Source organism: Myotis daubentonii, chromosome 5 (genome assembly GCF_963259705.1).
Source record: "Myotis daubentonii chromosome 5, mMyoDau2.1, whole genome shotgun sequence".
Classification (NCBI taxonomy): Eukaryota; Metazoa; Chordata; class Mammalia; order Chiroptera; family Vespertilionidae; genus Myotis; species Myotis daubentonii.
In genome coordinates, this window is record NC_081844.1 from 30,135,028 (window position 1) to 30,151,327 (window position 16,300).

General features: G+C 51.5%; 1 protein-coding gene across 1 annotated transcript in view; it reads right to left on the bottom strand.

Annotated features, from left to right (window-relative positions):
- Positions 1 to 3,523: 3,523 nt before the first annotated feature.
- The window catches only part of CATSPERD (cation channel sperm associated auxiliary subunit delta), a 47,708-nt gene continuing 34,931 nt past the window's right edge, over positions 3,524 to 16,300 (bottom strand). Inside the window, exons 17-23 of the mRNA XM_059697035.1 lie at positions 14,244 to 14,322; positions 12,874 to 12,926; positions 9,292 to 9,366; positions 8,334 to 8,462; positions 6,658 to 6,838; positions 4,879 to 5,036; positions 3,524 to 3,981 (exon numbers count right to left, since the gene is read on the bottom strand). Of these exons, the coding sequence (XP_059553018.1) occupies positions 3,744 to 3,981; positions 4,879 to 5,036; positions 6,658 to 6,838; positions 8,334 to 8,462; positions 9,292 to 9,366; positions 12,874 to 12,926; positions 14,244 to 14,322 (913 nt within the window). The 3' untranslated portion in view covers positions 3,524 to 3,743. The remainder of the gene's footprint in view (positions 3,982 to 4,878; positions 5,037 to 6,657; positions 6,839 to 8,333; positions 8,463 to 9,291; positions 9,367 to 12,873; positions 12,927 to 14,243; positions 14,323 to 16,300) is intronic.

Below are 16,300 nucleotides of genomic sequence, written 5' to 3' on the forward strand. Positions count from 1 at the left end.
TAAGGCAAGCACGTCAAACGCAAAGGCTAACACGGACCAATGAACAAGGTGTAAGTGTACGTGGGCCACGAAAAAACAAAAGCTTCACCTTTCATAGAAACGTAGGTTTATTTCGATAGAGACATGCTGAATACAAAGGGCTGAAATAAATGAGTCATCGTTAACATAAAACAGAACATTTTAATAAAAATTAATATTTTTCTTGAATATTAACTTACCAGACACTGAATAACTGCACAAATAAGCGTAACACAAGCCTATTTTTCTTATTTCCGAAGTGAAATATTTCCTGTTGCACACACCCAACAAGTCAGTCCAAGACTAATGATGTGGCAATCGGCCCCCAGAATGTTCGCTGCTGGTATTAGTGGAGAGAAACGGTGCACCTGCTCGTAAGGCGTGTGAGGGAAATGAAGGCAACACGATTATAGTGATCAGTCAGCAAACGTCGTAGTTCATCATTAATAATTATGTATAACAGGATATTGTAAAAATTAAGTTAATGAAATTTTTATTAAAACGTTTCTAATATACCTTATATTGGTTGGACCACAAAAATATTCATTGTGAGCCGAAACCGGTTTGGCTCAGTGGATAGAGCGTCGGCCTGCGGACTGAAGGGTCCCGGGTTCGATTCTGGTCAAGGGCATGTACCTGGGTTGCGGGCACATCCCCAGTGGGAGATGTGCAGGAGGCAGCTGATCGATGTTTCTCTCTCATCGATGTTTCTAACTATCTCTCTCCCTCTCTGTGAAAAATCAATAAAATATATTTTAAAAAAATATTCATTGTGGGCCACAAGTTTGAGATGCTTGATATAAGGGATCAGGAAGCAAAGGGAGATGGAGGCCTGCTCCCCGCCCCCTGCAGAGAGGCCCTGGGCTGGGTGGTGGTGGTCAGGGGCGTGACTAGAATGAGGAAGTGGCTAGGTACAGGGACGGCAGACGGGGAGCTGAAGCCTGGTGCCTCTCCATGCCCAGCACCACACCACAAGTCCGAGGTGCTTACATGGCTCATCTCCCTGAACCCTATTCCAAAGCTCAGCAAAGTGGAGACAGTTATGCCCTGGCTGGTTTGGCTCAGTGGATAGTGTCAGCCTGTGGACTGAAGGGTCCCAGGTTTGATTCCAGTCAAGGGCACATGCCTGGGTCTCAGGCTCGGTCCCCAGTGGGGGGGCGTGCAGGAGGCAGCCGGTCAATGGTTCTCGCTCATCATTGATATTTTTCTCTCCCCTCCCCCTCCCCCTCTCCCTTTCTCTCTGAAATCCATAAAAATATATTTTAAAGAGAAAGAAGTGGAGACAGCTATGCCATTTGGGCACTGTTCCCTCCATTCCTGGACTTTCACAGGCACTGGCACCATTTACGTTTGTCCCCACTGTGTCTGTCCCATCTCTGTTCTGAACCGAAGAGAGGTCGGAGCGCAGTCCCTGGGCTTCCTGCTGAGCCCTGAAGTAGCATGTGGAGTATTCCGGGATGAAAAGTGTCCCCAGTGAAGGGAAGGCCCTGGCAAAGGAGGTGGTGGATGATGAGCTTGTAAGAGGATGTGTTTGTTTTTCTGAAGATGAATGCAGACCAGGGACAGGAAGCCAGTGTCACCTGACAACCGAACACGTCCCCTCCAGAGGCTGCAGGGGTGGGGGGGGGGGGGCATCCTGCTCGGCCCGGAGGGCAGAGTAAGTGGTTATTCACTATAGTTGGCAGTGGAGGTGTCGATGCCTGGACTGAGGCTGCGCTGGGCCGTTGGAGATGACCACAGATATATTTTTTAACCTAAGAGTAAACAGGAAAAGTCGTGGGACCACCCAAGTTTCCATTGACAATGAGATGGCTGCCTCATGCCACCTGGGTTTATGATGAAGTGGTGACCTCCCACTGATGGATAGATGGATGGAAAGAGTATACATGTACATGGTATGTGTAAAAGGGTGGGGCAAAATTAGGTTTACAGCTGTGAATTTGCAAAACAGTGTATTGTATTTTTATTATACTAGGGGCCCAGTGCACGAATTCGTGCACCTTGAAAGGAACTGTGGGCTGTGAGGCTGTGGTGGGCACAGGGGTGGGTCTTGGCCCATCCTCCACGCCCCTGCCCAGCCCCTCCTGCTGCGGCCGCCAGTCCCCTGTCTCCTGGCAGCCCTGCCACCGCCACTGCTCCCACACAGAGCGACGCCAGCGTGGCCAGATTGGGGCCAGCGCCAGCAGCAGGTGTGAGCGGGGCTGTCGCTGGCAGCGGGTGCGAGAGGCGGCTGCTGCCTGGGATCGCCCCTCAGGAGCAGGGGGAGGTGGAGAAGCCCTCAGGGACAATTGGGGCCGGTGCCGGCTGCGGGTGCGAGTGTCTGGTGGGACTGTGGCATGCGGGAGCAAAGAATTTTCAGTAACCACCAGAAGCTCACCCTGATGACAGCGACTGATGCCCCACCTTGGTCGGGCGCCCCCGCTCACCTGCTCCACCATCCCACCATGGCCAATGCCCACCATGTTCCACGCTCTGCTGCCTGCTGCTGACACCCACCATGTTCTGTGCACACCTGGTGGTCAGTGTATGGCATAGTGACCAGTTGTTCAGCTGTTCCCCCATTCAGTTAGGGCTTTATATAGAGAGAGATTGTTTTCCATACAACTATAAACCTACTTTTGCCCCACCCTCTTTATGTACACAGTATCTACACACATGCATACATGTGTACATATGCACACATGTTTCATGCACACATAAATGTTTCACACACTGTATACGTGTACACATATGTATACATGTATACAGTACATATCTGCACATGCAAATGTGTGTACTGTATGCACATACATATGTATATGTATTGTCTATATGTATGCACATGTATATGCGCACACACGCAACCCATACACCTGCATATATGTATACATATGCATGAATATATGCACACATGCATGTAGAATATTATCTGTACACACATGTATTGGAATGTGTATACATGTGTGCACATGCATGTATTTACATTACTTATAGGTATATACCCATGCTTATGTATATATACAGCCATAATAAAGTATGTATGTGCAAACATGTATGCTTACCTCTACACATATATATATACTTGTGTGTGCATACTATATATGTATACATAAGTGTATACACATTACACAGACATGCACATGCATATGTATACACACTATATGCACGAGTACCTATTATGTCTACCTATGTATGCATGTACACACATATCCCTATATATCATACACATACACGTGTATATGTATGGACATGTATGTATACACATGTGCACATCACCTACTTGCATATGTATAAATAACATATAATAAAATATATGCTTTTAAAATTGTATTCATGTTTATATCGAACGTGCCTTTATGTGTGTGTTTGTACACGTGTTCGGGTTTATAATCAAAGATGGAATTTCACCCATCCGTCTTCCATGGGCTCCACTGCTTCTTCCTGGGTCTTAGCCTTCTCTAACAGCACCTGTCACTGTCTCACCCTCTGCTGAGGCCGCCTGTCGCTCCGTGTGTGCCTGCTGGTCTGCGTCACCCGCTCCTCTTGATTAGTGTTTGGGCCGCCCCTCCTGACTGTCACAGCCGATGGAGGTGCTGCCACTGAGAGGAACCCCGACACCAGCATATAGAGGAAGGCAGAAGAGCAGTGCAAGTAGGTGTCAGGAAACCACCACCATGACTGATGCTCAGGCCACCTGCTTGTTTGGCATGCAATTTATTATGACAACTCTGAGCCTCCAGGGCACCTCAGCGCCTAAACTGGAAACACGCGCAAGACTTTCTGCACCTGTCACACAGACCGTCCCAGTACCTTTTGAACCTGTGGCCCTGCTCCGTGGGCAGCCACTTGGGGACCACGTAGGCCAGCCACACGGACAGCAGGATGGTTGCCATGATCAGGATAATGGTGATCTCGGGCCTGAGGATGTTCAGCGGGAAGGCCCCGTACACATAGATGCTGAAGGTGGTTGTCAGGTGACAGTAGCTGCAAGGGGTGGGTGGGGAGAGACCATGGGGCATTGCCTTTACCCAGAAAACACTCACACCAAGATGAGGGCCCTGGACAGCAGGTCCCATATATATCCACTCAACTCTATCCATCCTGAGTCTGCCTTCCTCGTGTGTATTTTGGCAGCAGTCATGCCCGCCCCCCCCCCCCGGACCCCTGGAGTCCCCTGCTCTATACTCAGGTTCCATCACAGCGTGCAAGTGGAGAGGGGCAGGACCACAGCCACAGACATCCATGAGGCTGGCGGCCAGCAGGATGGGCAGGAAGGGCGCCCCAGGAGGGGGACCAGGGGATGGGAGAACTCGCTGAGGCCGCTACTGGAGGCAGGTGAAGGAGGAGGGGGTGACACATCTCACAGGTAGCCCCCTCTCCTCTGGATGTCCCCACCCCGGTGCCTTTTGCCCAGTGCCACCTCAGAGCTAGTCCCTCTGGTCCAGGATGTGGGGCCTCTAGGGAAGGCAGGGTCTCCACATGCTTTGGGAGGTGGAGTTTGTACCTGTCTTAAAGGGATAGATGATGGAGGGAGAGAATGGGCCCCCATGATTCCCTTCTTAGTGGGAGACACTGCTGATCCAGACAAGCACACCAGATGTGACTTAGGAGGTTCTCAGTCCTCTGGGTGGTAAGTATTCAACAGCCAGCTCTGGGGTGGGAGAGTTCTGGTTGATACTGTGCACTGATTCCCCTGGTGTCAATACTCCCACCGTGGCCAATTTCAAGTCAGCTGGCTTGCAGAATCCCTGAACATTTCTGAGTTGGCTCCTTCACATCACCAGACATGGCATGAGAGGGTACCTGTGGCCCCCGCTGGGAGAACGGGTCTCCCAGACGTGTGATGTGCCCAGCCGTTCCCAGAGGCCCCGCCCTACTCACCTATAGTACGGATCCACGATATTAATGATAAAGATATAGATTCCATTCCTTTGGTCGAAAATGATCTTGTTTTCTGTTGGGCCTCCCAAGATCTGATATGGGACGTTAGGCCATTGCAAGGGACTGTCATTGTTGGGGTTGTGGCAGCTCACATAGTTCTGGGGAGGAGAACAGGGGTATGGGAGCTGGGGAAAGCCATGCTAGCACCACAGTCAGCCCCACTTGCTCACCAGCCACCCAGGTTCAGGCCAGGGCCCCGTGCTCCCTGGGTGGGCCCCGGGCTCCCGGTCCCTGTGGAGGTGGCCGTGGACGCTGCTTCACCCCTCCCTCTGCTTTCCCGGCATCTGTGCAACATGGTGAATGTACAAGACAAACGAGTGTGTGCTCTAAAACCTCACTGTGTTCTGTGAACGTCACATCGTTAAAACGCCCGCACAAGTAAACCCAATGTCACCAACAAAACCAAACGCACATGGCAGAGGGGGAGAAAGGAGCCACGCCCTGGCTGCGCGACTAAGTTGGTTGGAGCATCGTCCCATGCACCAAACGGTTGCGGGTTCGATTCCCAATCAGGCCAGCATACCTAGGTTGCGGGTTTGATCCCCAGTCAGGGCATGTAGGGGAGGCAACCAATGGATGTTTCTCACATCAATGTTTCTCTCTCTCTCCCTCTCTCTCTAAAAAAACATTGAAACAAAACCCCATGTCCTCCAGTGAGGATTTTAAAAAGGAGCCAAGCCGAAACCGGTTTGGCTCAGTGGATAGAGCGTCGGCTTGCGGACTGAAAGGTCCCGGGTTCGATTCCGGTCGGGGGCATGTGCCTGGGTTGCGGGCACATCACCAGCAGGAGATGTGCAGGAGGCAGCTGATCGATGTTTCTCTCTCATCGATGTTTCTAACTCTCTATCTCTCTCCCTTCTTCTCTGTAAAATATCAATAAAATATATTTAAAAAAAAAAAAAAAAAAAAAAAAAAAAAAGGAGCCAAGAATCCGCAGGCAGGACTGGGCCCAGGTGTGGGAGCGTCACCTATTGGTAGCGTTGCTGCATTGCGCTGTGTCTGTGCCTTTGGAGTTGAGGGACTCAGTCGATGGAAATTATTCATGTGCATCCCAAAAGGACTAATGCAATTTCTTCCCTTTACTGACATCGTGTCCTTACGTGTCAGTTGTGTACAAACCAATGTGCACGATAGAAATGCTCGCTGAGCAGAACAGATGGCAAATTTAATCTGCCCCTTAGAAATGGGCATTTGGATGGTTCTAGAACATGATCAGCAATGCCCACAGCTCTGAATGTTTGGCCAAAGCCTTTGGGAGAGATTCCCAAAGGAGTCACAGGTCTTACATTCCCATTGTGCTCCACCCCCCCGCCCCCCCCCCCACCCGCTGTGGACTGAATATTGGTACCCCCTCCCCCCACACCCGCTGTGGACTGAATATTGGTACCCCCTCCCCAATTCACCTGTTAAAACCTAACCCCTAAGGGGATGGTAGAGGAGATGGGGACTTCGAGAGGTGATTAGGTCCTAAAGCTGTGCCCTGTGAAAGGACCTCCGAGAGCTCCCTCGCCCCTCGGCCACGTGGAGACACAGGGAGAAGACAGTCACTTAGGAACCAGGAGGTGGCCTCTCACCAGACAACAGGTCTGCCGCACCTCGACCTCGACCTCCAGCCCCCAGGATGGAGAGAATAAATGTTGCTGTCCACAACCCCCGGCTGTGGCATTCTGGGACAGCATCTTCCAGACGGACCCAAACGATTGGAAGAGTGACTGCTACCTCGCGGTCCCAGGCCAAGGGCCCGCCCCAGGAGTCCTCCTCGATGCTGGTCCAGTTCTGCGGCTGGGAACTGCAGAGCGCGGTCCGCGCCGTCAGGGAGTACGTGTACGTGAACAGCCCGTTCACCTCCAGCAAGACGTACTCGGCCGCCACCTCCTCCTGGAACTTCCCTCCCTGCCACCTAGGACACACGCACAAGAGCGGCGGGGCTGGGGTTGTGCAGGGAGCAGCGCCCTGGGTGAGGAGACCGTTCTGGGGCGGGGCGAGCCACAGAGCAAAGCGGAGCTCCCGCCCCCGGCGGACACTCCTGGATGGCCAACAGGTGGACGCAGCAGAGGCAGGTGGGACAGAGGGGAGGGGGGCACGGGAGGGGCCAGGCATTGAGATTTTCCATGGGGTGGACAGAGGCATCTCCGGGGAGGAGACACATGAGCAGAGCCTGGGAGACGCTGGTGTGATGTCCTACCTCTGAATGACGTCATTTGTTAAAGATTCCGATTAATTAATAAGCCAGTAAACCATGAACGACACCCTTCGCACCAGTCCGCTGGCATTTTCCGGACGAGCACCCGGCAGCGAGCAGCAGGGCCCCATCCCGGGCGGGAACGGAGGGTGCTCTAAGGCGCCGTCGCTCGGAGCACGTTCTGTTGGCTCCCGCCAGCGTGGAGCTGACCTCCGCGGACAGGACCTCTTCCTGCCCTCACCCCCGCTCACACATCCCCACGTGGCAGCTCTGAGCCAGGGCTGGTCCCTAGGCCACGGCTCGGTCCTGTGTGTCTGCCTGGGATTCCACCTGGGCGTGGAGTGGGACAGGCGGAACTAAGACGTGAGGGGCCAACGCTACCCTAATGCGTGCGGCGTGAGCTGTTCCGGCTGGCCACAGCCGCGCAGTCAGAGATAGGCCAGGCAGATGAGCTTCTTCCAATTAGTTCCCACTAAGTCACATGGAAAGCCAGGTGCTCAGGCTACATGCCCAGTGCCCGGTGGCCGCGTGGAGCTCCTGGCTGCCCATCGGGTGGCCCAGAATTATGGGGCGTTTCCACCGCCGCCGCAGAGAGTCCTGGGCCACCATGGGGCCGGGGGCCCTGGTCCCAGCCCCCGAGGGCCTGTGCTGAAGTAACCTTACTGGACCATCCATCACCCGTAAAAATGCAAGAATGACACCAAAGTGTGTCCCCCAAATTCGCCCCAGCCCCCAGGGTGACTCTCCGGAGGGGCCCTGACCCCGGAGGAGAGGAGACTCCAGGGCTCACTGGCTCCCGCCACCCGGAAGCAGGAGGAGGCCATGGGGCGCAGGGGCCTGGCGGAACCAGCCCTGCCGACCCCTTGCTCTTGGACTTGGGGCCCCAGGACTGAGGGACAGTCACGTCTGACGTCTAAGGCCTCCCCCGACCCCCGCCCCCGTCCCTGGAATGTTGTCATGGCCACGGGAGCTAAGACAGTGGGTGGGTGGGCACGTAGGGGCTGTCTGAGCTGAGAGCTGGGGGGACCAAGAACAGGGTAGGGAGAGGGCACAGCTGGCAGGGGGACAGTGGGGCTGGAGAGGCCGGGGGTGGAGGGGGCTGAGGGGAAGACTGAGCTTTATCCAAGAGTGACAGGGGCACTTGAAGGGCCAGGCGGAGCGGGGAGCAGGGAGCATGGCCGACCGCCCCCCGCCAGCCTCACAGGGAGCTTACAGTTCCACCACGGGCTTCCAGGGGGTGTCATAGTGGACGAGGAGGGGACAGCCCAGCTTCTCGTAAGGGTAGTGCACCACCAGGTCCTGGGTGGCCTTCTGGCCCTGGAAGTTGAGGTTGTAGGCTCCCCTGAGCAGAGAGGGGGCAGGGGTGAGGCCCCTCCAGGCTGCCCGGTGCACCCCACCCCCTCCTCCCAGGCTCAGCTGCTTCCAGGGGAGGGGAGTCTGAGGAGGGGGCAGCAGCCATCCCCCCTGCGATGGTTAACATTTTGGGTCCACTTGGCTGTGCCCCAGAACCTGGATGTGTGGTCAGACATTATTCTGATGTTTCCATGAGAGTGTTTCTTGGGGATGAAATTAGCATTTAAATCAGTTGGGCTCAGTAGAGTGCCCTCCCCAAGGCAGGTGCATTCAAAGGCCTTAATAGAAAAAAACTGTGCCTTCTCTCTCCCTCCCTCCTTCCCTCCCTCCCTCTCCGTCTTTCTGTCTCTCTCACTGTTTCTCTGTCTCTCTGTCCCTCTGTCTGTCTCACACACACATCCTGTCACTTCTCTTTCCATGAAGACCCCTGACGCACACATTCCTTTGTGCCTCATGAGGCCTGACTGCAGCCACACTGGTCAGTAAGCCCAACCGCGCCAGTTTTGGCCGTGGCCGTGGCCCTGGACAGCTGACTGCCTTTTGGTTTGTATCCAAGGCCATGTCTTCTCACAGCGGGGGGGGGGGGGGGGCGGGCTGCACCAGCGGGGAGGGGCTCCCCGAGCCCCTTCCATGCCCTCTTGGTGGCACGAGGGACCAGAGCACGGCTGAAAGGCGCACCTGGGCTCCCACCCCCTCCTGCTTTGGCCACAGTGTCTGGCCAGCTCTCCTCGCTCAGAGGAGCCGGCGCAGGCTGGGAAGGGCCTGTAAGATGGGGGTGGTCACAGGAGGGAGGGGGTGAAGGGAAAGCGCTGGCTCACTTCTCGATGACGTAGCTGTAATTGTCCTGAAGGGCCACGGGGTCGAGGATGCCTTTGTAACAGGCTGAGATTTCGCTGAAAGCAACAAAAGGGGGTGAGACGCTGCTGACCCCACACAGAACTGAAGCAACATGAATTCTTCCCTTTGACATATATGCCCCATTGGTTTGATATTCGAGCCCTTTCTTACTTTCTGGTTCTCCGAGATGTTCCAGGCTTATCTCACCCAAGGATATTTTCCCATTGATTTTTATAGAGAGTGGAACAGAGGGAGAGGGACAGGGGAGACGGGGAGAAAGCAGGGGGGCGGGAGGGGGGGCGGGTGAGAGAAACACTGATGTGAGAGAGACGCATTTATTGGTTGCCTCCTGCATGGGCCTAGGATTGAACTTGCAGGCCTGGTATGTGCCCTTGACTGGGAATCAAACCGGAGACCCTTTGGTGTACAGGCCAATGCTCTAACCACGGATCCACACCGGCCAGGGCACTCCAGGCTTACCTTGCATCTTATCTGCCCAGCCTAGAATCAGCCCTTTCTCCAAGGAGCCCTAAGGCCAAAATCATGGCACTGAGCGTTCTGACATTTGAAACCATCATTTCCTTGTTCTTCTATGTACTATGCCACCTGGGCATTCATCCTTAGTTGATTTTTGCCTGATTTTGTCTTCTTAAGACTAGACTTAGGGGTGGGCAAACTTTTTGACTCGAGGGCCACAGTGGGTTCTTAAACTGGACCGGAGGGCCGGAACAAAAGCATGGATGGAGTGTTTGTGTGAACTAATATAAATTCAAAGTAAACATCATTACATAAAAGGGTACGGTCTTTTTTTTCAATAGTTTTATTCATTTCAAACGGGCCGGATCCGGCCCGCGGGCCGTAGTTTGTCCACGGCTGGTCACTAGACGCATGCTATGTGTGTTCTCTTATGTCTTTAGAACGATCCATCCAGCTAATTCTGCCTCATTTGTTTTCATTGCCACATGAGTCCTTTGTATCAAAACATCATACCTGACCTACCAGCCTCTGGTCCAAGCACGTCAAACTCGCGGCCGGCATAACAGACGAGGCATGTGCCCACCAGCCGGAGTCTGACGTGCTGGCTCTCGCGATGGGCATTTGAGTTGGCATGCTTCCAGCTTGGTGCTATTAGGCCCGGGCCTGGTAGCGCAGGGGCTTAGATACACCAAGGCTGGGGTTCAATCCCATCAGGGCACATACAGAAATCGACCCATGATGCACAAGTGAGTAGAACAACAAATCAATCATCTCTCTCTCTGTAAAAAAAATAGTTAAAAAAAAAAAAAAGAAAGAATGCTGCAGCCCTGGCCGGTGTGGCCCAGTTGTTTGGAGCATTGCCCCTTATACTGAAGGGTTGTGGGTTTGGTCCCCAATCAATGTACCCCCCTCCCCTTCTCCTCCTGTCCCCCTCCCCTCCTCCGCCCCTTCCCCCTTAGTAAAATCAATAAGCATTTCCTCGGGTGAGGATGGAGGAGAAGAATGCTGCAGGAAACATTCTGGAACCTGCACCAGTGCAATGTGCACGAGTGGAAGGGCTGACTGATGGATGTGCTTTCCACAGGAGCGGGACGGGAGGTGTGCGCGCCCACCAGTAGTTCCTGTGAGTTCCGGAAGCTGCCCGAGGGGTCCCCAGCCGCCCCAGGACTCGCCACTGGCTAGGCTCTGCCAGCCCCTCCTGTGGGGGAATGAGGTCTCCAACACAGGTTTTCATTTTCGTTTCCCTATTAATCGAGCTTGACCTTCTCAGCATCCTGTCACATGCTATCAGCCTCCTTTTCTTTTCTTTTTTAGACATGCCTTTGCCCATTTTTGGTCTGTTCATTTCTCTCTCTCTCTCTCTCTCTCTCTCTCTCTTTTAATTTATTGATTTTTAGGTAGAGGAAGGGAGCGAGAGAAAAAGAAACATGGATTTGCTGCCCACTTATTTATGCGTTCATTGGTTGTTTCTTGTATGTGTCCTGACCAGGATCGAACCCACAACCTTGGCATATCGGGACAACGCTCTAACCAGCTGAACTATCCTGCCAGGGCTCTCTCTCTCCCTTTTTAAATTGATTTGTAGGAATTCTTTATAAATTCTGGTTACCAGTCCTTTGTTGGTTACATATGTGGCAAATACCTTCCCACTCTCTAAGGTAAAAGTTTTTTTGTTTTTTTTAAAAAATATTTTATTGATTTTTTACAGAGAGGAAGGGAGAGAGATAGAGAGTTAGAAACATCGATGAGAGAGAAACATCGATCAGCCGCCTCCTGCACAACTCCTATTGGGGATGTGCCCGCAACCAAGGTACATACCCTTGACCGGAATCGAACCTGGGACCTTCAGTCCGCAGGCCGACGCTCTATCCACTGAGCCAAACCAGTTTTGGCTAAGGTAAAAGTTTTTAAATATTGTGTTAAGAACCTTTCCTGCACACATGTTCTAAATAAGTAATTTATTGCTTCAGTGAAGTGTTTCCCTGGGCGGAGGGGGGTGGCGGGGGGAGGGGGTGGGGGGGAGTCATCACCTGAGTGTGTGATCGCCTTTGCAGGGAGCACTAAGGTCCGCTCCTGATGGGCCCTGGAGCCGACTGCAAAGTTGCAGATCGGGAGGCCTGTGATGACTCATGGGCAGCCGGGCATCAGTGCCCTGGGAGTATTTACACCAGGGGGGTTGGCAGTACTGCAACTTAGGGCTTCCTCTCTACCCAGACCCTGCCTGAAGGGCAAAAGGCTGGTAACTTGGCCAATCTTCAGACTTTGGTGTTGTTTTTTTGAAGTATATTTTTATTGCTTTCCGAGAGGAAGGGAGAGGGAGAGAGAGAACCATTGATTGACTGCCTCCTGCACACTCCCCACTGGGGATGGAGCCTGCAACCTGGGCATGTGCCCTGACCTGGAATCATACCACGACCCCCTGGTTCACAGGTTGATGCTCAATCACTGAGCCACACCGGCCAGGCCAGACTTTGTCTTTTTCTTGGATTCTCGTGGCCTCATTCCCTGGGTAGTGATGGATACTGGAGGCAAAGTTCCCAAATTATTCATCAAGCAATTAAAACAAAATACCTGGCATGATTTTGGTTAAAATGAGGAAATAAGGAATTAAAAGGAAGGACTAGGACAGTGATGGCGAACCTATGACACGCGTGTCAGAGGTGACACGCGAACTCATTTTTTTGGTTGATTTTTCTTTGTTAAATGGCATTTAAATATATAAAATAAATATCAAAAATATAAGTCTTTGTTTTACTATGGTTGCAAATATCAAAAAATTTCTATATGTGACACGGCACCAGAGTTAAGTTAGGGTTTTTCAAAATGCTGACACGCCGAGCCCAAAAGGTTTGCCATCACTGGTCTAGGATGAGCAAAATGACTAGGGAAGAGGGAAAAAATGTGAATGTCGCCGAGTTGGTGACTTGACCTAATAGTATAGACTAGCGCCTGTTTGTGGTGGAAACGGTGAGCAGAGACACAAGTACACAGGATGCAGCACTTCAGCCACTGTGGAGCCACGGCGACCAATCCCACCCCATCCCCCACCCCACTCCCCACCACCCCAATATCAGTAACACACTTACTTCTGAACAACGATCTTTTTCTTCAAGTCACAGCCAATGGAAATGAGCGCCGTCTGGGGAGAGGGAGGGAGGGAGGGAGAGAGAGAGAACCGGATCAGTGAGGGCCACGAATAGCCCAGCCACACTGAAGACCAGTCGGGGACACCTGGCATGGGAACTCACTGTGACTATGACTGGCCCCATGGAGCTCAGACCCGAAGAGCCTGCTGAGCACAGGGGCACAGCTGAGGTCCCCCCACTGCTGACCTGCCTCTTAGGAGTTTCAAAGAGACCAGAACCCAATGTATAAACTCAGCACAATGTTTGAGATACAGAGTGCAAAGGAAGTAGGGAAGGAAGGGAAGAAGGAAGGGAGGGAGGAGGAAGGGAGGGAGAGGGGAGGAAGGGAGGGAGGGAGGGGGGGGAGGAAGGAAGGGATTACAATGAAAAACAGAAAAGAGAAAGACCAATATGGGGTTAGCCTGACAGCCTTAGGGATGTGCTTCTCAAACTGGGGTGTGGAGGTACCCTCAGTGATCTACTAGGGAATCTAAATCCACAGGACAGGGAGACCATTATTTGAAAAGGGACCTTTATTTTAAGACGAACATGGGCTTAACCATAAAACAGCATGCGAGATTTGTATCAATTTTTCAAAAATTGTGGTAAATAGACAATATAAACTTTAGCATCTTTTAAAATATATATTTCTATTGATTTCAGAGAGGAAGGGAGAGAGAGAGAGAGAAACATCAATGATGAGGGAGAATCATTGACCAGCTGCCTCCTGCACGCCCCCTACTGGGGATTGAGTCTGCAACCAAGGCATGTGTCCTTGACTGGAATCGAACCCAGGACCCTTAAGTCCGCAGGCCGATGCCCTATCCACTGAGCCAAGGAGGGTGTCCTGTTCCTCAGGTCCATCTTCTTAGTGCCCTCACCCACTGTAGTCACTGTATTTTCTTCTTTTTGTCATCTTGATGCTCTGGCTCCTGGGGCCTTGCTGACAGGACCGCCCCTCCCAGGGCTGGCAAATGCATAAAGATGGCAAGTATTCACCCGAGAACACAGTCCTCCATTGCACACCGACCAATCCAGAACCACAGTTTTTTCTCTTAGGAGCTGTTGCCTGAGTCACCAGGGGCTGACGGTACATGACCAACAAGGACCAGGATTCACACGCCTGCTCCGAGGGTGGTCAGTCACGAGTGGCAGCCCTGGAGGATAACTGAGGAGGGGCAGTGACCCAGCAAGGGGAGAGCATCACCGGCCTTTCCACATCCTGAATGTGGGCGTGGCCAGCCCCTCAGGGAGAAGTCAATCGAGGCCTGCTGCCATTCTTCGTAACACTGATGACAAAGGATATGGGGTAGCAAAGGTTTGGGACATACCAGTGGCTTGAGGTCCACGCACGAAATTTCCTTGTTGGCTATATCCACAGTGATGGTGGAGAATGTGGGTTTCTTTATGCTGTAAGGCAAAAGGAGTGTTGGTTATTGCACACTGGTGTTGCAGTAGAAAGAATTGCCGACCTGTCCATCTATTTGCTTATCTATCTATCTATCTATCTATCTATCTATCTATCTATCTATCATCCATCTGTTCGTCCGTCCATCTGTCCATCCATTCTGACACACCAGAAAATTGACTGAGGACCTCTGCTCACATATGGTGACCCCACCTTCCCTTGAGTTTCTACCTCTTCTTGAATCAGTTTTGTTCACTTTTATATAACTAGTGGCCCAGTACATGGACACGTGCACATTGAAAGGAAATTAATTAGAAGAAATATTTTAATATCACTATTCGCCATTTCTCTATAATAGAAGTGTCAACCAAATTCATGATTGACAATGACAGATCAAAACACACGTGTGTGATTGGTGCCAGCGAGAGCTTCATATGTATCGCACGTGCACGATTCAACATTTATTTTTAAGCTAGAGGCCCGGTGCATGGATTCGTGCACCGGGAGGTCCCTCGGCTTGGCCTGCGGGGATCAGGCTGAAGCTGGCATCCCGCGAGGGATGTAGAAGTGCACGAAGTGGCAGGGGGCCAGGGAGGTGCCACTCCCACTCATCCCTGCCCTGTTCATCCCGGTCAGCTGAGCAGCGCTCCTGCTGCGGGAGTACACTGACCACCAGGGGGCAGCTCCTGTGTTGAGACTGCCCCTGGTGGTCAGTGCATGTCATAGTGACTGGTCAACCTGTCGACCGGTCACTGAGACTTTGATATATATAGATAACTTGTTGAAAAGAACATCTGGCCCCGCTGGTTTTTTTCTCGGTAGTTAGATGGTCAGCCTATGGGCTGAAGGGTTGCTGGCTCGATTCTGGTCAAGGGCACATACCTCAGCTGCAGGCTTGATCCCTGGCCCTGGTCAGGGCATGTGTGGGAGGCAACCAATCAATGTGTCTCACATCAATGTTTCTCTCTGACTCTCCCCTCCCTTCCACTCTTTTTTTTTTTTTTAAATATATTTTATTGATTTTTTACAGAGAGGAAGGGAGAAAGATAGAGAGTTAGAAACATCGATGAGAGAAACATCGATCAGCTGCCTCCTGCACATCTCCTACTGGGGATGTGCCCGCAACCCAGGTACATGCCCTTAACCGGAATCGAACCTGGGACCTTTCAGTCCGCAGGCCGACGCTCTATCCACTGAGCCAAACCGATTTCGGCACCTTCCACTCTTAATAATAAAAAAAAAATTAATGGAGAAAATATTCTCAGGTGCGGTTTAACAGACGAAAAAAAACACCTGACATTCAGATTTATTGTCACCGAGCTTCATATAATGTTTTCTCACTTTAAAAGTAGCTTCTGGCCCTGACCGGTTTGGCTTAGTGGATAGAGCATCGGCCTGTGGACTGAATGGTCCCAGGTTCGATTCCGGCCAAGGGCATGTACCTGGGTTGCAGGCACATCCCCAGTAGGAGATGTGCAGGAGGCAGCTGATCGATGTTTCTCTCTCATCAATGTTTCTAACTCTCTATCCCTCTCCCTTCCTCTCTGTAAAAAATCAATAAAATATATTTTTAAAAAGTAGCTTCTGTATTCATACTTTTATCTTCACTTTCTATTCCTATTGCTCATCTTAATTCTGTCTTTTCTCCATCAGGATTATAGGGTATTATTCATTACACCAGTCCTCTGAAGAGCCAGTTTATCTTTCATTTTGACTTTATGTTGTCTTTTTGCTTTTTATTTAATTCATTTCAGATCGTATAATTATTAATTCCCTTCTCATAATTTCCTTTTTTTGCTCCCCTGGTTCCTTAAGTTAAATATTTAGTTCATTTATCTTTAGTCGTACCTTTTCCCAATGACAAAAGTGCTTGACGTATAAACTTTCCTCTGAGTATATTTTAGCTGTATTTCATGAGTTCTTTGATTCAAGGATTATTTGTAAGGGTGCTTCTTAATTCCAAGTAAAGGAGATTTCGGT